The sequence below is a fragment of the Phocoena sinus genome, chromosome 13 (assembly GCF_008692025.1).
Source record: "Phocoena sinus isolate mPhoSin1 chromosome 13, mPhoSin1.pri, whole genome shotgun sequence".
In the NCBI taxonomy this organism is placed as follows: domain Eukaryota; kingdom Metazoa; phylum Chordata; class Mammalia; order Artiodactyla; family Phocoenidae; genus Phocoena; species Phocoena sinus.
The window spans coordinates 65,010,935-65,031,652 of record NC_045775.1 but is presented as its reverse complement, the minus strand read 5'-3'; the positions used below and the strand labels follow the sequence as shown (position 1 = coordinate 65,031,652).

General features: G+C 45.5%; 1 protein-coding gene across 1 annotated transcript in view; it reads right to left on the bottom strand.

Annotated features, from left to right (window-relative positions):
• Window positions 1–20,718, bottom strand: part of HK2 (hexokinase 2) — a 61,779-nt gene that overhangs the window by 17,903 nt on the left and 23,158 nt on the right. The window contains exons 3-7 of the mRNA XM_032652283.1: window positions 8,223–8,371; window positions 2,976–3,095; window positions 2,271–2,366; window positions 1,389–1,488; window positions 881–1,064 (exon numbers count right to left, since the gene is read on the bottom strand). Of these exons, the coding sequence (XP_032508174.1) occupies window positions 881–1,064; window positions 1,389–1,488; window positions 2,271–2,366; window positions 2,976–3,095; window positions 8,223–8,371 (649 nt within the window). The remainder of the gene's footprint in view (window positions 1–880; window positions 1,065–1,388; window positions 1,489–2,270; window positions 2,367–2,975; window positions 3,096–8,222; window positions 8,372–20,718) is intronic.

The window sequence follows — 20,718 nt, the reverse complement described above, 5'->3', positions numbered from 1 at the left end:
GTGCCCCGGTCCAGGAAGATCCCACATGCCATGGAGCGGCTAGGCCCGTGAGCCATGGCCGCTGAGCCTGCACGTCCGGAGCCTGTGCTCCGTAATGGGAGAGGCCACAACAGTGAGAGGCCCGCATAACGCAAAAAAAAGAAAAAAAAAAAAAAGTAACTAAAAACCAAGTCTGACCAGGTTGGAGAGACTTCAGGGGTCCAAAATGCTAGAGCACCTCCTCCAGGCCACTCCAGGATCCTGGCTGGACCACAGGTCCAGGAAAGGTGGCCAAATGGGCTCCTTAACCAACTTTTCTACATGCCTTGGGTCTGGCTACGGCTGGAGCAGGAGGCCCTGGGACTGCTGCGACCCAGCCTAGGTCATCATAAGCAACGCTGCAGGAGTCTGAGTCAGAACCTCAGCCAGTAATTTGGAGCCAACTCTCACAGCTTCATCCCCTGAGCAGTGACAGAGCTGGGAACTACAAAAGGAGCTTTCAGATCCCTAATCTTTGCCATCTCAACATGACTTTTCTTATGTGGTGCACAAACTGTTTCTATGGACAGCTCACAAACTTAAGGTGGAAAGAAAGAGCAGGGCCGCACACTTATACGAAGAATACGACCTTCTAAAATGACTGCTCTGAGAGATCCAGTCAAATCATTACCCATAATCTGTTTTGTCCGCTTGTCCTATCTTTTTTAGAGCTCTCTCAGCAACTGATCGTCACAATGTATTAGGAAGCGCAAGGTTCCCATGAAGCAGTGGGTGTCTTGGCAACTTTTGGGGGCTATAAGGTTGTAAAGTAAAAATGAGAACCACCCCCAGAGCTGGCCAGCCCCCACCTCAGCTCTGGCGCCCACCCCCTGAGCCCACCGCACACAGGGCGGCTGCTTACAGTTGCTTCCCGGGGTTCAGAGAGCCCATGTCGATCTCCTGGTCAAACTCCGTGCGGATGTCATCAAGCACGCCATCATCCCCAAAGGCTCCCCACTCCATGTTGATACACATACGGCCCTCGTCACCCTCCACCATGTCGATGTGGCGCATCTCTTCCATGTAGCAAGCGTTGCTGCCCGTGCCTGGACAAAACAAGGGACTGCTCGGCACCCACCCGCACCATCCTCCCCACAAACCCCACATGTCTCCTAAACCTCCGTCCTGAGACCACCCAGGGTGGCTGGGATTCCTCGGTGCAGACTCCCAACATCCCAACATGGTCCAACCCACTACCACCCACAACTCCACAAGTCCTGGCTCAGCCCTCCAAAGTGACCGCACCATTATCTTCCAATATGAAGTAGTCAGTACAAAGGAACATCCAGGCCATGGACCCCTCCTCTCTTTGCAGCCCACCCCCGCAATCCATCGGCCAGCACTGCTCCTCACACCCAGTGCTCACGCACCCACAATGAGACCAATCTCGCAGTTCTGGTCATCATAACCACAGGTCATCATGGTCCCAACTGTGTCATTCACCACTGCCACAATGTCAATATCAAAGTCCTGCAGGGATAAAAGGGGGGCTTCTGACTTGCACTGTCACAGAAAGGTTACAGATGTGAAGATGAAGAGAAAGAGCAGTAAGACACACAGCTCAAGTGCAAGGCTAGAGCTGGAAACTGGGTCCAGATCCAGTCTAACAGCAGCATCTCACTTCCCACCCTGCTGGTCCTCATCTTGGAGGGCTTCGCTGACAGCAGCCCTGCAGTCTAGTTCACAGCCATCACTGCACTGAGAAGAGCCCGTCTTATCATTTTCTTCTCATTCTCTTTTATCTTTTCTTTCTCTCCCTCCCTCCCAGAAGGTCTTGTCCTTCTGTGACAAGACCTTTATCATGTCCTTTCTCTACTTGTTCCACCCTGATATCAATATCATCCCAACTTTCTCATTTGAAAATGATATTCGAGTCTTCTTCAGATTAAGAACTAAAGGGTTTTTCTTGTACCAAGGCTAAGATTAGTTGTCCGTCATGCTAATATGAAGACCCCAAAGGCATTTGATCATATATAAGATCACTGGCGTGCTAACTCTCTCAATATAGGTATGTCATTACCTTAAACTTATACAGAACTGTATCTCAGTAAAACTGGAAAAAAATAAAGATTATTGAGTAACAATAGCAGAGAAGCAGAGAAGAAGAAAAGAAAACTTCTCATTAAGAACCACAAAATATTCTCATGCTGATTTGAGGACAGACAGGGAAAGACTTCAGAGTGAACCCAAAAGAATGTAAAGAGCCTCCAGACCCCAAGCTCCTGCCTCCCCATCTCTGCTGCCCTACTCACCCCTCTCCTCTGGATGGCTTTTCGGATCAGAGTAACCACATCTTTCCCTTCCACACCACTGGACTTGAACCCCTTGGTCCATGAGACCAGGAAACTCTGGAAAAGGACCAAGGAATATTGATTCCCCACAAAACTCAACCACACTCCTCATCATTAGGAGACCTCGTCCATGGGGCTAAACTAAAGTCATGACTGAATTTGTATATTTCTTCCTGGCTAGTCTAGGAAGGAGAAACTCTGTCAATGACCAAGAAAGGAGACTCAATGAATGATTTATTGCCCCCAAGAAGTGGAAAGAGCAGGTTGTAGAAATGCCAAAATAAGACACTTGCATCCTAACGTCATTAACTTTCAACGATGTCTATCATAACACTTTAGAACAAGGGAGTCCCAGACTAATATCTCACTCCTGTTTCCCTAAGAGGGATAAGGATAATGTGCAATGTATATGGTCCTCCAAATTGCCGTTTGACAGTGATAAAGACCCCCTCTTCTCCGATACCCCTCTACCATCACTCTCACACATACCTACACAAACTCTCCCAGAAGGACAGAACTCCCAATACTCAAACATTGTCCACTCGATCCATCACAGCAACCTCCTTTACAACCTCCATTGTAAAGGTAGCAGGTGGCTCAGAGTTCTTCCCAGTCCTCCCAGTCCAAAGAATGAAGCAACAAAAGTGTCTGAAGAACTCATCTTACCTCGTCTAGTTTTGTTTGGAGACAGGGGAATGAAAAGGTAAAACCCAAAGGGAGCTTCTTGTCTTTGATTTGTAGCTTATCCATGAAGTTGGCCAGGCATTCAGCAATGTGGTCAAACAGCTAAGGGCACACAACACAGGAAGATGAGCAGGGAGGCAGAATAGCTTAGAGATTAAGAGTATGGACTTTGGGCTCAGAAAGGAACTAGCTTAGCTGAATGTGTGCAAGATACGTATCCCCTCTGAAGTTTTAATTTGTTCATCTATAAAATGGGGGTGATAATTGTACCTGCCCATGAGTTACCAAAAGAATTAAATGAGTCAATACATATAAGGATTTAACACTAGTTAGTGATTATTAAATACTGTCTTCCACTTAAACCATTTATCCAAACCACCGTCAAAATAACTGCATTAGGCAGGGTGAATCATAGCCAAAGCTAATCAGAAAGTCATCGCAAGCCCTGGTAACGGAATATCCTTTGGTGGCTCTGTCAGAACCTCCCTTGACGTGGATGCACAGCTGACTATCTTACCAGAAAGGGCAGCCCATCTCACTGCCAAGAAGTATTTTAGCATCCCTGTCTCTTGTGATTGGGGGAGGGGATGGGACATTCTCTGTTAGCATTCTGTAAATGAACTTAACGAAAATAAGTAACTTTTATATTTTTCCTCCACTCTAGAAAACCAATTTCCTGGGGGCAATTCCAAGAAGTTAGTTTTGTTTTCTAACTTCAGTATGGAACACCCAAGTGAGTCCACAAAGAGCACTGAAGAATAAATAGGGTTTTATGAGTGGGCAGTCTCACAACCGTGACTATTCTTAGAGGCCTTTTTCAAGGCCCCTAAGAAAAATCCTAAGCCTAAGAAAGCATCCAGACTTTCAATCTGTCCCGAAGCTCGCAGCCCCATGGCTTCCTTTTTGCCCACTCAGCATCCCCAAAGAGAAATTGGTGACCATTCCAGACACTTAGAGACTGAGGCCAGGAACATTCTGGCACAAAAAGTAAGCAAAGGTCAAAAAGACTGAGGAGCAGACATAGAGAATGGACTTGAGGACACGCGGAGGGGGAAGGGTAAACTGGGACAAAGTGAGAGAGTGACATGGACTTATATATACTACCAAATGTAAAATAGATAGCTGGTGGGAAGCAGCTGCATAGCACAGGGAGATCAGCTTGGTGCTTTGTGTCCACCTAGAGGGGTGGGATAGGGAGGGTGGGAGGGAGGGAGACACAAGAGGGAGGAGATATGGGGATATATGTATATGTATATGTATAGCTGACTCACTTTGTTATAAAGCAGAAACTAACACACCATTGTAAAGCAATTATACTCCAATAAAGATGTTAAAAAAAAAAAAAAAAAAAGACTGAGCAGGTTCCAAGGCCCAGGTTGATCAGATGGCAAAATCTAAAAGCCAAAGGAGGTGAAAGTGGACAACATTCCTTTCCTTCTCCAGGCAGAAGCAAGGAAGATTCCACTAAACCTGGGGTCCCCAAAGTGTGGTCCACAGCAGCATCACCATTATGTTACAAATGCAAATTCTAGGGCCCAAACCTAAACCTCCTGAATCAGAAGGTGTGGTAGAGCTCCAGGTGATCCTGAAGCAGTGGTTTGAGAACCACTGCACTAAACCAAAAAAGTGTTTGCATTGATAAAGGAACTGAGAGGCTTGGGGTGGCAGGGTAGATCGAGAGATGCACTGGCTCCCCAGATGTCTGGGGTATGCTCAGTAAGAGGCTAGAAAGACAAGCCCCTCCTAGAAAAGGGCCAGCTCTAACTGAACTTCCCACATGGATCCTGTCTCTCTGTCTGATCATGTGCAAAATGAACCTCAGCTGATGCTGAAACTCTCAATTTCCAAACCAAAACATTCTCAAGAGCAAATACTGGGCAATGACGGGGCTCTCCCACTAAGAGGATCCCCAATGCAAAGTGCCAACTCCCTTGAGCAGAGATCAAGTATTTTAATGTGGAAATAGGGTTTCTAGACAGATACTCAGCGAGTTCTGTTCTGTTGGGAAGTTGATCAGAGACAAAGTTTACAATAGGGTTAAACAAATTCCCAGCACCTTCTTCCTGGTACTCTAGTCAAAATGATCTTTAGTACAATAGTTTTTATCTAAAAAAAGGAAGTTGCAGAAGCTGTGCAAAGAGATAAGGCCAATCATCAGAGATGGGGGGAGGGGTTGGAAAAAGTAAAATGGTTTCCCCTCATCCAGCCCTGATCACTGCTCTCTTTCCAATTGCACTACCAACAGGGAAGGCAGAAAAAAAAAAAGAGAGAGACAGTGAAGAGGCATTAAATAATGTGTTGCCCAATACAGTAGCCACTAGTCATCTGTGGCTATTTCAATTAATCAGAATTTTAAAAAATTTAAAAGTCCCTTCCTCAGTCACACTAGCCATATTTCAAGTGCTCAATACTACACGTAGCTAGTGCCTGCCTCACTAGACAGGGCAGGTATCAAATGGTTCCATCACCATGAACAGTTCTATTGGACAGTTCTGAGTTAGAAGAACCTACAGCTCTTTAAAAGAGGGTAAAAGGAGACCATCTGCTTCCCTTAAAGGAAGACTATATCCTTTTTGGTTAGCTAATGATCTAAGGATAAGATACTGGGAGAAGGAGCTAACACCTTCCTGCCATAAAAAGGCTCAAAGAGCATCATTTTATGAAGGTGGAAAGGTTTCCTCTTCCTTATTGGTCTGAGAATCTATTCACTCCCTTTCCCACAGGAAACACCTTAAAAATCTAAAATGGCTGCTATAACCATTTGTAATTCACTGCTCTCATGTGGAAGTTCATGTGGCAGAAGACAGACTCTGTCCAGGGACCCACACTGCCCAGGTTCACAGATCTTCAAAAACTTTTGCAAGTTTTGAGTTTGGTTATTTGGTCTTGGTCTTAACTAAATTTTATTTTTTAAATCTATTTGTTTTCCTATAGTTAATTAAAAGATTGATACCTAATATTTTAAAAAAAGAAAGAAAGAAAAAGGAAAAGATAGGAAAAAAAGCATCAGTAATTCTACCACTAAAATAGCAACAATGAATTTCCTTCCAATCTTTTTACCAAGTGTTTTCTGCTGCTTTTAGAACAACAACATTCTTTCCCTTTCTTAGGATGGAATAAGCACCTATATTTTCTAGGTTTCTTTGTTTCATTTTTATATAGCATTTTTTTCCATTTATTTGAAGGATTCTTAATATCACAGTAGATTCATAGTTTCTTCCAGATGGGTCTGATAGATTCTTTTGGACTAACACACTTTGTTTCAGTATACTGGAGCCATGTGACAACCTCAGTGCAGCTCAAATCCCACTGTCCCAGAGACTCAGCCTCCCGTGTCCAACCCCAGCATTAAAACAAGGAAAACAGTTTTATCCTCAGGGCCACCCCCAAGGACATAAAAGGGTCTAAAGATATCTCCCCCATGTGTCCTATTCATGGTCCAAAATTCCTTTCCCAGGTGGCCTGCTGTGGTGGGAAGAACAGTGCACTGGAAGTGAGAAGGTTCCACCTCCTCCAAGCTCTAAGGCTCAGGAGATGACCATGCAGGAAGAGCACCTTACTCAGATTTCATGTTCTCCATTCACTCTTTTATTGAGTACATATTAGGTATAATAAAATACAGCAGGAATAGCCAGCACTCAAGAGTGATCCCCACAGCTATGAATGTCTTTGGTGATTCCTCTCCATGGACTGAGAGCAGCTGTAGTAGAAAGAACATCCCAAGGAAGCTTTTGTAGAGCAGGTGAAAGGGGATACCCAAGAGCAGAGAACAATGGCTGGACCTGTGGCCATCACCCACCAACAAGCCAGATACTTCTGGTGTGGTAGCAATGAGTGCCCCCTCTGTAGGAAGGCTCTCCTGGGAGAACTTTTGAGAGGGAGAGCCCCAGAGGGCCTGCCCCGCAGGATCTCACATCTGCATGAGCACCAGCCCCTTTGGAGAGTGTTTCCTACTCTGGAAGCAGGGGCAGGTAGTAGGGACCCTGGACCACCATGTTGCCTAGTTCCAGGAAGCACCCATGGACTACATAATGTGGCCTAAAAAGTGGAGCCTCCTAGAGTTGGACAAACACAGACTCCTGTCATATGAATCTGACTTTGTGTCTTGCCTCTGGCCCCTCCCACCCCTGTAATCTAAGGCCAAGTCACTCAATCTTTCAAAGCCCAATTCCACGTCTAGAAAATGGAGATAGTAGGAGCACCCAGCCTTAGGGCTAGTGTGAGGATAAAATGAGGAAATCTCTACAAAGCGCTTTCACTCAGCCTGACTCCTGTCAGCTCTTCCTCTTGGTGGTTGCTCATCTACTTCAACACAACATGTATTACTTTCTGTGGGATGATATGTGTGTCTTGGCGGTCCAGTTGGACTTGAAGCCCCGGAGGGGGAGGACCAAGACTTTGATTCCCAGCAAGGATCAGTGGCCCAGTGTCTAGTAGATGCTCAAAACATGTTTGGACACTATCATGACAGCATCTCCATCCTTGCTTGTTCTCTTCTAGGTAGTACTGAGAGGACTCTTACTTGGATTTCACATTTCTTCTCCATCCACTCTTTTTATTGTATGTGCCGAGTACAAAATGTGACTCTAGAGGTCACAGAGATATGGGGATGACGAAGCGTAATTTGGGGCCAGTGTGGAAGCACACGGAGCCCACTGCAGTGCCAGGTAGAACAGACTCCCAGAAGCTGTATTTTAGTGTTTTCTCAACAGGCTGAGAAAGCAAATAACCAAAAAGGCAAAGAGGCAGGTTCCATTTCATGCAATGCTATGCTAGCAACTGTGAGTCAGAGGGCTACAGAATGACCACTGTGGCAGGTGGCAGTGTCAAACCACAGCCGTGTATTCTTGACACTAACCATAGGTGTCCAGGTATACTGGCCCAGCCTCCTGGCAGCAGGCTTTCCTCAATAACCAGTGCATGCAAGCACACCCCAAATGAGATGGAAAATCAAAATCCCTCCCACTAAAGCACATCCAGACCCTGGGGCCTTGTGCACACACTCCCTGCCCTCTGGCCATGTGCACCTCTCCTGATGGAGGGGGGCCCCCCCCCCCCCCCCCCCGCCGCAACCTAGCCTCCAGGCATGGAGAGGGATCACCCAGCAAAGAGAGGACAGGGAATCTGAGCCTCAGTCAAGATCTCCTCCCTCCAGACCACAGAGAAGGAGCAGTATCTGCTCCTGTGGGGCCCAGAGCCCCAGTGGCCACCCCAAGAAATGGGTCATACCTGGGTGCCACTGCCTCGCATGATGTCCTCGGGAATGGCGTAGATCTGGTTCTCCATCTCAACCTTCTGGAGCCCATTGTCTGTTACTTTCACCCAAAGCACACGGAAGTTGGTCCCTCCAAGGTCCAGAGCCAGGAATTCTCCATGTTCTGCAGCGAGAAGGACCACTATTAGTTCGGGAAAGACAAGTTATAACTGTTTCACAGAGACCAAAACTTAAAACCCAAGAATCCTGCCATAAACACTGGTCATCTCTGGGTGATGGGGTGGCCAGCGGGTCTTTTTTCTACACACTTTTATGTATTGTCTGATTCTTTTTCTTAATGCTAAACACTTCTATATTACTTTCAAAATTCACGTAAAGAATCAGACAGTTTCACATCCAGTGATAGGGTGCCCACCCCCTCACAAGAGCTATTTCCCAAGGGCTTTCAGCCAAGTCCCCATCAAACTCACAGGGCCCATCAAGTCCTGCACCAGAAGAGCAGGCCTCAGGTTTTTGGGGGTTTTTTTTGTTTTTTTTTTAATTAATTAATTCATTTCTGGCTGTGTTGGGTCTTCGTTGCTGCGCACAGGCTTTCTCTAGTTGCATTGAGCGGGGGCTACTCTTTGTCGCGGTGTGCGGGCTTCTCATTGTGGTGGCTTCCCTTGTTGCGGAGCACGGGCTCTAGGCATGCAGGCTCAGTAGTTGTGGCTCTCGGGCTCTAGAGCGCAGGCTCAGTAGTCGTGGTGCACAATCTTAGCTGCTCCGTGGCATGTGGGATCTCCCTGGACCAGAGCTCAAACCCATGTCCCCTGCATTGGCAGGTGGATTCTTAACCACTGCACCATGAGGGAAGTCCCCCAGGCCTCAGTTTTGTTCTTCATGGCCCCAGGACACCCAGCACGCTGCTACAAGCTTGTGGCCCCCTGGGCCTTTTGCCAAATTGCAATCCCTGAACAAAATGTACTCTTTTATGTTTGTATACAGTGACAGCAACATCTCTCGGCAGGATGAGGGTCACATGATGGAGTGGAATGGGCTCCAGCTGGCTATAAATTAAGAGGCCTAGCAAATAAGTCAAGTAGGTGTCCCCACCAATAAAAGATCCCAGGTGCTGACTTAAGAGTATATAAGACAAGAGTCAGGCCACTCAGACAAGCCACAAGGCTGGGGCAGAGTGGGGAGAAGGAGACACCACAGACACAAGTGGGTCAAGATCTTCAGGTGTCACCAGGAAGGCACAGTCCAGTCTCTCCAGGAAATAAGCAGTGCAGAATAGGAAACGTCCAGATTCCAGACGATAATACTGGCTACAGGGACACACGCCATTTTACAGCACAGAATGGAAGTGCTGAAGAGGCTCGGAGGCCAGAGCCAGTGCTGGGGCCCAGCGGGGCAGGCAAGGACTGGGGAACAAGGCGGGCTCGTCCCCTCAGCAGCCTCTTCAACCAGTACTGCTCCACCAGTCTTCCAATGTCCTGCCGCACACCTTCTTGAAGGATACATGATTATTTCCGGGGGGATTCACTTGTTGGCACGTTTGTCAACACTCTGCCACTTTCCTGATGGGAGACTTGCCACTGAAGTAAGGGAGAATGGATCGGATGGTCAGGGAAGCGCTCTTACTAAATGAAACAAGGATTTATTCTGACCCACTTCCTCTCAGCGGCAATAACTGTTTGGCCCTGAGAAAAGCTGTATCTGCCCAGCTCCCTGAGGGCACTTACCCACACAGTCCTTCCGGTCCAGAGGGGCAACTTGGGGTGGGCATCACTCACCCGACATTCCGTGGGGACTTGCCTCCACACAACAATGGCTTGCTGGTAACAATATACAGAGACTGGCTCTGGAGCCCACATTACCTGCATCAGAACCCCGGCCACATTTTGGCCGTGGCAAATTCCTGAGCCTCTGAGCCTCAGCTGCCTCATCTCTAGAGGACGAACATCATACCTCATGGGGTTGAGGTGAGGGGAAGAGCAGATAATGTGCCTCAGGTAACCAGCACAGTGCCAAGAACTCAGGACACACTAAATAAGTACTAGAAACTTTCCATCCAGGCTCTCGGCAAACACTGCCTGACACCCACACTTAAAAGTCTCCCAGGGCTTCCCTGGTGGCGCAGTGGTTGAGAGTCCGCCTGCCGATGCAGGGGACACGGGTTCGTGCCCCGGTCTGGGAAGATCCCACATGCCGCGGAGCGGCTGGGCCCGTGAGCCATGGCCGCTGAGCCTGCGCGTCCGGAGCCTGTCCTCCGCAATGGGAGAGGCCACAACAGTGAGAGGCCCGCGTAACGCATAAAAAAAAAAAAAAAAAAAGTCTCCCAGGCCCAGTATTAGGACTGCCTCTCAGACTGAAAAATGTTTCTTCAGGTGAGACTGAAGAAACCTGTCCAAGGAAAGCCATTGAAATCTTCTCCGGTGACTTTAGCACTCCTCCTCAGGGGTACTAATTTTCCGTCCCTTCCGGGGCATCTGGAGGTCCCCCCAGCCCTCTAGCTACAGTCGCTATATAGCTTGGGTAACCTCAATCCCATCTGGGGAGACTGCCCCTCTTGTGGCCATGGATGACTTTTCCAGGCACTTCAGTTCTGAGCCTCCCCTGGTAGTAGGACGTCAGCCAGTTTGTAGGGAAAACTGTGTGTGGTTGTCATGGGGAATGAAAAGGCAAATCAGAGATGAACTGCCTGCATCAGCACTCTGCCCCGGGACACATGAATGTGCTGAATCGGCAACCGTGGGGGATTGAGGCTGCCGAGGCTGCCCCTGGTTGGTCATGATTTAAGGCCAGCCCAGCTGGATTCACTGGGGAGGACAGCTCCATCAAGAATGGTGCGTTTGCAGTATTTGCTGATGGACTGAAGGGAAACCACAAATAATACGGTGCTGCTGATAACTCCGTTCCCAGGAAGGAATGTCATTCTTTTCAGACTGCGCCAGGTCAGACATTCCTCTGCATCCCTCCTCCCTGATGCTCCCTCCACAAACACACATGATCACAACTACCATAGCCAAAGACTTCATTCCTTCCAGAGTCCAATATCTCTGAGGCAGGCCCAGCATCATGACTCCTGGAGCTAAATCCTAAGGGGACCCCTTGGGACAGTGGATGGACCCCTACCCTAGTGCCTGCCTCTCCACCACCCATGAGAGGCCCTCACACAGAGAGGCAGCAAGCTTTGCTTTGAATTCCAGCTCAGCTGCTTCACTACCTGTGTGGCTTCTCTGAGCGTGTCACCTCAGCTGCAGAACAGGGTTCATAATGCTGACTTTCCCAGGGGTCATGCGCTTACATGAAATACAGAACACATTATGTGAATATACAGGTATACTGTAAGCCATCAATAAACAGCTGCTGCTGTCACTGTTATTACTCCTTTGATTATGTAGCTCCTCTCGTATCCCTACCTACTCCTATCCTACTCCTGGCCCAGGTCCTACCTACACTGTCAACCTTCCGGGACACCCCAGAAGCCCAGAGCAGAGAGTGTGTGATGTGGTGTGAAGGAGGATGGCATCTATGGGCCTGGGACAGTCAGACTGGACGGGCAGGAGTGAGGCTCTGGGGCAGGAGAACATGTCTACGGCAGGTTTCTTAAGTACACAGCCACAGGGCAGACAGCCCAGTAAGGTCCAGCGAGATCATTCTGCTGAATGAGTATACTTGGTATTTGAGGCAATGTATTAAGAAAACATCTCATATTGTATCTGCTTATTGATGGTTCATTTATTAAACAAAATATTTGAGGAGACCATAAGACCAGAGGTAAGATTTCTTTTATTGTTAAGCATGCTGTTATGTCTAGAAAACATTTTTAATGTGATTTTTAAAATGTTCAAACAGTACAAAAGTGGAAAAAATGAAAAGCAAACATCTCTTCTCTTCTCCATGCCTCAAAAGTAACCATTATTAACATTTCTTGAGTGTCCTTAGATACATTTATATTATAAAAACAGGGAAGACTGTTAACTGACACATTCTAAGAAAAGAGTTTGAATTGCTGGTTCTAAGGATTTATGTTTTTGATTACCAAAGATATTAGCAAATTAACTTCCTAAAAATTCTCTCCAAATTCCACATAAACCAACAGGTGGGTGTCACTGTCACCAGTGTCCTATGTTATGTACAATTAATCTTTGCCAACCTCACAGGTCAAAGTGGCAGCTCATTTTTTAAACTTGGTTTCTTTCCTTTGTGTAGGTTAGACATTTTGAATTATTGACTGGCATTGTGAATTCTTTCTTCTGTGAATTTTCTGCTCAAATGTTTTGTCTTTTAAAAATATATATTTATTATTTTCTTAATAACGTAAAAGAGCTCTTTGCATATTAATGAAACTAGTTTTGTTGGTTGTATATCTGCAATTATCTTTCTCCAGTTGGATATTTGTCTTCACTGCCCTTTCTAAATCTCTCCAGTTACTTCTAAATGTTGTCACCACCACTGCTAACATAAAAGAAGCAAGGTTTCACCATAGGTTTATTTAAAAGATCAAATTCATCTTATATTTTCTTATGTGACTTTTTGAAAAAAATGAAGCCCAGAACCCTGTCTTCATCTCTCTTGTCTCTGGGACACAGTTCAGACTTTTCCACTTGCATCTGGATTATTGTGGCAATAAAACAATGGAAAGACAGAGGCAGGTGTGGAGGAGGTTTAGTTAATTTAAGGCCCACCATGTAGATATTTTTAAAAGAAGAAAAATATGTTGTGTGATATTCATAAACATTATCTCATTAATCCTCAACAACCTTATTGGACATCGTGATCCCAATTTCCAGATAAGAAAACTAAGGCTCAGGTCAAGTAACTGAAACCAAGATTTAAATCCAGGTCTAGCTCTCTAGCAAAGTTTTCTACTGCAGTGAGCAAGAAGGCTGCTCATGAGAAAGTTGTAAATCCTCAAATAAGGAATTCTTCATTATTGGGACTTCCCTGGTGGTCCAATGGTTAGGGCTCCGCGTTTTCACTGCTGAGGACCCGGGTTCAGCGCCTGGTTGGGGAACTAAAATCCTGCAAGCCGCGTGGTGTGGCCAAAAAAAACAAAAAAAAAAGAAAGGAATTCTTCATTATCGATGCCAAGAGCATAAAACCTAAAGGTTGCCACAGGCTCTAAGCTAGCCTGCGTGGCAAAGGAAGTGACACTGTTGTTCAGAAGCTGAGTCACTTAGTTAAGATAACTGCTGGATTTGACCCCAAGTTCATCTGACCCCAGCACCCGTGCCAGTCCCTATGCACCTCACCCATATCTCTCGTGGTGCTGGTTCCTGGAAGCTGAGGATTACCTGACGCAGAATCCAGGATGGAAGCAAATAAGCCATAAAGTGATGAAAAAGAAAGCAAAAATGCCCTAATCTTTATCAGTAACTTGGCCCATCCCTCTGGGCCAAATGTTCTCAAACTTGAGTGGGAGGCGGCAGACACACATCCACTGGCAAGAGGTGACACACCCTTCTGCCCAAAGGAACCCAGGACCTACTAAGGCTTTTTGAGGCAGGTTTTTTCAGTAGCCGCAAATTGGTGCTGTCTCATATAATTATACCAAACCTCCGTTCCCACCTCACTGGACACTCCCCAATCTCTCTCTGATGAAGGTTCTCCTAATTAAGAACATCCCCCTCCAAAAGCAGACAAAAGAAGAGGTAACAACCCTCTATCGAAAGGAAATAACGGGGCTTCCCTGGTGGCGCAGTGGTTAAGAATCCGCCTGCCAATGCTGGGGACACGGCTTCGAGCCCCGGTCCAGGAAGATCCCTAAATGCCACACAGCAACTAAGCCTCTGCACCACAACTACTGAGCCTGCGCTCTAGAGCCTGTGAGCCACAGCTACTGAGCCCACAAGCCAAAACTACTGAAACCCATGCACCCTAACGAACAGTAGCACATGCTCATCCCAACTAGAGAAAGCCCGCACACAGCAACGAAGACCCAACACAGCCAAAAATAAGATAAATAAATTTTTTTTAAGAAAAGGAAATAAGGACTCATAGTCAAGAGGAACTGGCGATAGGAGTATTAGGTCTTGCCACCCTCCATAGAATTACCCAATGGTTAAGATTCAAGTTGCTGGGCTTCCCTGGTGGTGCAGTGGTTGAGAATCCGTGTGCCAATGCAGGGGACACAGGTTCAAGCCCTGGTCCAGGAAGATCCCACGTGCCGCAGAGCAACTAATCCTGTACGCCACAACTACTGAGCCCGCACTCTAGAGCCCGCGAGCCACAACTACTGAGCCCACGCACCACAACTACTGAGCCCGCACACCACAACTACTGAAGCCCGCGTGCCCAGAGCCTGTGCTCCACAACGAGAGAAGCCACTGCAACGAGAAGCCCGCACACCGCAGTGAAGAGTAGCCCCCGCTCGCCACAACTAGAGAAAAGCCTGTGCACAGTAAAGAAGACCCAACTGCGGCCATAAATAAATAAATAAATAAATTTATTTTTAAAAAAAGGATTCAAGTTGTTCCCTCTGGCAGAGTTTGTTTGCTGACTCATTTCCCATCCTGGACTACCACTCTGCCCACTCTCAGTGAGGTTCTTATCAAATACATAAGGTCAGCGAGATAAAGGGGTTTCAGTTTCTCCTGGGAACTCACCTGTCCCAGGGAAAGGCTAAAGAGGACTAAAATGGCATCTAAGTAAGTAACCACCTGAACGTGATAGTCACTGTCATCTCAGTTGATGGGACATCAGTAATGTATTTGAGCAGGCCATAACTCCAGCATTATTCAAGTCACCCACCCACAATGTCCAAGCAATTTGTGAGGGGTGAGGGCCAGACGCATTTCCCAACAGTCTATTTTCAATCACTAGGTATTTGCCACTAATTAAAATAGATCACCACCTGTTCCTCCCATCAGGAGCTCAGAGCAGTGTGCCAACCAGTGCACAAAGGATGACTTGGGAACAGAACAGGTCTGGTTTTGTTTTGCATTTTTAAGCAGCAGTGCCCTTTTGTCGAAGGCAACTGTGTTCAGAAGTGGCAGAGCACTGCCTTGTTAAGGCTAGAGCCGGAGCCCAGTCCCTCGCCCTGGGCAGGGCTTCTTCAGGTGATCAAATGGACTTCTTTGGAAGCCTCCTTTAAACAAGTAGCTTTGATGCAGCGTTCCCAGAGCTCTGAGGATCCTTGAAGGTGCCATAGTGCCTGCTAGCACTCCGCGACAGATGGCTAAGAATGTATGGCATGGACTCCAATTGAGAGGACAACTAAAAATCTCTAGGTCTTGAGTAGGTAATCCAGCAAAACTAACTTTGCCAGACACAGGTTTCAAGGCACGTATTTCCCAAGTACCTGGAAACACCACAGTCACTACCACCTCTGGCAGCCCCTTTTTAAGTTCCAAGATTTCGGATACTCCATTATAGTACAACAACAAGATGCTGAATGCCAAGATGTAGAAACAGAGAAACATAAAGCTGCTTCAATTGAAGGGAGGGGCCTGGAGCACATACCACTTTGTAAGTGCCCCCCAAAACTCCCAAAACACCATCAGAAAGCACCACCCTGCTGCTTTTATACTCAGGAAATGTTTCTTAAGCTCAAAATACGTGCCACTCACAGAGAAATGTTATACGAGCTCCACAGATGTGAAACTACTCTTCAAAGGATTAAAATATGATTATCTCTCAATACTGTGTAGGCATTGAGTGTGTGAAGATTTTCAGGCAGGCCGACATGGGTTCAAATCCCATTTTAACATGTATTAGCCATATAAATACAGGTAAATTATTAGAAATCTGATACTCAGATTTCATCATCTGTTAAAAGGGGACAGTAATAACCTCCTGTCTAGCCAGCACCTCCCCATCACTCGCCAGGACACAGAGACACAGACACACAGACACACAGTTTTTGGTCAAGAATCAATGCAATGAATGCATAAGGTGTTTGGCACAATACCTGGCATATGTAAAATGTTGAATAAACTCCAGTTACCACTATATGGAGGCTACTTATCAATACAATCTTCATTTTATATTGTAGGCACCATATAAATCCACTTATTAATTTGCACGTATGCAAGCTATTAATCTATGTCCCCACTACACAGCTGTTGATACAATGCTGAGCAACCAAGATAAGGGCTCTTTCAGGGTAAAGGGCCCCTTTACCAGCCTCCATGCACCCTATCACCAGCCTAGTCTCTCTCTATCATATCATGTACTTGCATTATATGACCTAGTATCATTTCCTTTATGATGATAAATGATATCCTTGCCTAAGGGCCCAGGCTTTGGAACACAGATGGCTGGGTTCAAATCCCAATGCTTCTACTTGCCCATTATGTGAGTTTGGGCCAAGTTGCCTAATCTCTCTAAATCTAGTTTCTTTTTCTCTAAAACAGGGTTTATGGTGTCTACCACTGAATCACTGTGAGAATTAATGAGGTGGTTCAGATACAGTGCTTAGCATAGTACCTGGCATTTATAAGCCTACATTTTAAAACTATCGCGATCATCGTCATCATCATCATTCCCTGTTCTCGAGGGAACGAAGTCTAGCTAGAGGGTAGAGATACATTCACCTGCAAAAAATAATTCACAGTTCATGGAAGTGGGGAAGTATCAAAAGATCGATACAGCAAAGGCTTCATCTCACTCTGCCTTAAGACATGCTTATATCTGAACAATCTCGCCAAGACAATGAGGGCAATGAGGATACTACAAAGATAATTTCTTTCTATATTGGAACGCTGGAGAAAAAAATTTGTTAAAAATGTAAATTATTTATGAAATAAATAAATCACTTGGAATGCTGGAATATTTGTAGATTTTTAGTCGGGTCTACTTGAGCTTGTTATTATAATGGTACAAAGTCAATCCATATTTATGGTCAATTTTAAAAGGTAATAATCTGATTTGCTCCAGAAACTTTTGTTCAGCAACATGCGCCAATGTAAAGCATGAATCTTATGGCCTTGGAGTCAAGACTACCTATGCTTAAAGTCCAACTGTGCCACTAACTGTACACGGGTGACCTTGGCAATCTCTTTTAGCCCCAAGTGCCTTATTTTTAAATTGGAAATGTCTCCCTTGTAGAGTTTGCATGGAGAGTAAAACAGATTGTTTCCATAAACAGATATCATGGGTGCTCATGAAATGATATCAGCTATTCCTGCATTTCCTCTTAAGATGGAACTGTCCTCTGAAAGCCAGATGCCTTGTGATGTGTGTAATGGGCCCCCTGACAAGGGCTGTGATTGGGGCTGGTACTGCAATCACATGCATAGTCCAGCTTAGGTTAGGGCTGCCTACGGAGAGGTCAAGATGGTGAGATTCCCGACAGATACAAATAAACAATTTCTCTGTTCAACTCTGCACTGCCCAAAACAAAAAGGGTGGGGGGAGTCACAGACAATAATTATTGGGGCAAGTGGAACTCTCATACAGCATTGGTGGGAGTATAAAATAGTTCAACCACTTTGGAAACCAAAGTTCAAACCACTTTGGTCTGGGAGTTTCTTATAAATTAAACACATCCCAAACCCTATGACCCAGAAATTCCACTCCTAGTTGTTTACTCAAGAAAAGGAAGAAAACAAAAACATATGTCCACAAAGAAGCTTGTGCAAGAATGTTTATAGTAGCTTTCATCAAAAACTGGAAACAGCCCAGGTGGCCATAGAATTCGTTGTCATATAGGATTCCAATCACACCACGAAATCAGCAACCAAAAAGGAGCTACTGATATACACTACATGGATAAAGCCCACATTTTGATGGGTAAATGAAGCCTTGCATAAAGAGTAAATACTATATGATTGTATATATGGGAAGTTCTAGAACAGGCAAAACAAATACATGTGGAAAATTTAAAACAGTGATTACTTCTGGGGGTTGGGGACAGGGACTGCCTGGGAAGGTGCAGCAGGGAGCTTCCTGGGCTGATAATGTTTTCTGTCTTGATAGGGGTTGTATTAAACAGGTATACGTATTTGTCAACTCATCAGATGATATTTAAGATTTGCATCTCGTACGAAATTTTACATCAAAAGAAAAAAGAGCAAAGATTGAACTCTGGTTAATAATGGGCCTGCTGAAGTTCTGGGGTTGAAAGGAACTGATTTCTGCAATCTACTTTGCAATGCCTCAAATAAAACAAGAGGGACTGATGGGAGGAAGGATAGAGGAGTGTGATAAAACAAATCTAGTTAAAATATCAATGTAGACTCTAGGTAGTCTGTATATGGATGTTCATTATACAATTCTTTTAACTTTTTTAAACTGTCTTAGAGAAAAAAACAAATAAGGAGCATTTTTTATATACATACCAGCTGACACCAAATTCAGTTACCTAAGTAAGATATTCTTGAACCACTTACATTTTCATTTTTATCTGTGCCAACTATGTTTCTTTGCACTGCATGGTCCACACAGTTTACAAAGCACAGATATTTTAAAATCAGCCCCCACAGGGCTCTGACTGTTGACATTCTCTTCCTTCCACAGAGAACTCAAACCATAATTTGGAAGTTCATATTTCATGTGTGTAATGGAAGCCTCCATCATAAACAAATGGCCTGAAACTTCCTGAAGTCTCTCCCACATTCTCTACCAGGTCTTTGATTACCATTAAATAGCTGAGACCTGATTTATGAAAGCTGGAACCTGGTCCTTGCTCCAAAATGCAGGGAGGGCCTCCAACGATGGGGATGAACCCTCACACCTGCTCCCTCCAATCAAAAGGACCGGGGAGATTCACTCACCCTCTCTCAGTAAAATCGGTGCTGGCTGTGAGTCTTGCCATCGTGGCTGCATAGGACTGGGTTTACAACACACATGGGAAGGTAACATAACCGATTCCCCCTTAATTCTCAGAGAGCCAACCCTCTGATGTTTCTTCTTTTTACAAATGAGAAAATGGAGGAATAGGGCATAAATGAACTGCTCTAAAGCACACAGCTTGAATTCAAACCCTTTTAAACCTAGAATTCTGATCTTCACTCCTCACCACACACTGCCCTGAAACCACCTCTCACCCCTGACAAGAAATAGCCAATTTTACCAAGGTCTGACCAGGACAAAACTGGGTAAGGAGCATTTGACAGTGGCTTTCACACTGCAAGCTGAAAAAAGAGATTAGTGAGGACCTGACTAGAGACAGTTTTAAAGTATAGAAGATAATAGATCTGGGGCTTCCCTGGTGGCGCAGTGGTTAAGAATCCGCCTGCCAATGCAGGAAACACAGGTTCGAGCCCTGGTCCCGGAAGATCCCACATGCCGCAAAGCAACTAATCCTGTACACCACAACTACTGAGCCTGAGCTCTGGAGCTCGCGAGCCACAACTACTGAGCCCACATGCCACAACTACTGAAGCCCACACGCCTAGAGCCCGTGCTCCACAAAAGAAGCCACTGCAGCGAGAAGCCCGCACACCGCAACGAAGAGTAGCCCCCATGCGCCGCAACTAGAGAAAGCCTGCATGCAGCAACGAAGACCCAACACAGCCAAGAATGAATGAAATGAATTTTTTTTAAAAAAAGAAGATAATAGATCTGTCACATTCAAGAATAAACATTAGTTCCTGAAACTTGTTTTGGTTGTATATCAACATTCATATGTATGTGTTTCTTGCTGTGAGTATGTAGTCCAAAAAAGTTAGAGAGCCACTGACTAAGTCCCTTTAGAGCAGAGGTTTAGATCTGAGGTTTAACTTCCCAGATATGAAAAAGTAACACTGGAAAGGGCTGAGCAAGGTTCTGAGGAAGGCTAGCCTGGTGCAGGCACCACGTGAGCAAGGCCTCTAGCCTTCTATAGAAGAGAAGCACAGTCACCAACAGCGACAACAGTGCCGGGACTGCGGCCTTGGCTGGCAAGCAGATGCCCTAGCCAAGCCTCACAGGCTGTGTGACCCCGTCCAGGGGAAAGGCAGTGGTCCCTGCACACAACTGCTCTCTCGTTTCTCCTCTCAGCACTTTACTGGGTGCCAATAAAAAGAAGAATGTTCACTTTTGACAAGGCTTTATCTAGTGAAGAAGGTACTGGTCTCGCTGCCACATTCCATAACACACAGCCCAACTAACGAAATATAAAACTCAAAACCTTGATGTTGAACACTTTCAATTATATTCCCTCATGTTCCCCTCCCAGTTCCATTTTCTTTCTCTCTCTCCAGAAGCAACCCCTATCATGTATCTGGTACACATTTCTAGCTTATATCCTAACAATTTAGGATGTGTGTGTGTCCATGAGCAACATATAGCATTACTTGGAGAGGTTTTTTTAAAATAACATTCAACTACTATGAGGTACATGTCTTTCTGCAATTTTTCACTCTTTGTTTCTTAAATGTATCCATATTTATACATGGTCATTTTTGTGACATGCTATATTGTATTCCTTCACATGCACAGTCTATAAACTGTTCCTAATATGCTGTCATTATAAGCGGCACTGCCATGAACATTCTTAGACGTGTCTCCTCGGGTTCATATGGGAATCTGTTCAAGGTATAGTTGGAAGTAGAATTGCTAGTTGTCATATACATATATATTCAACTTAACTAGTCACTG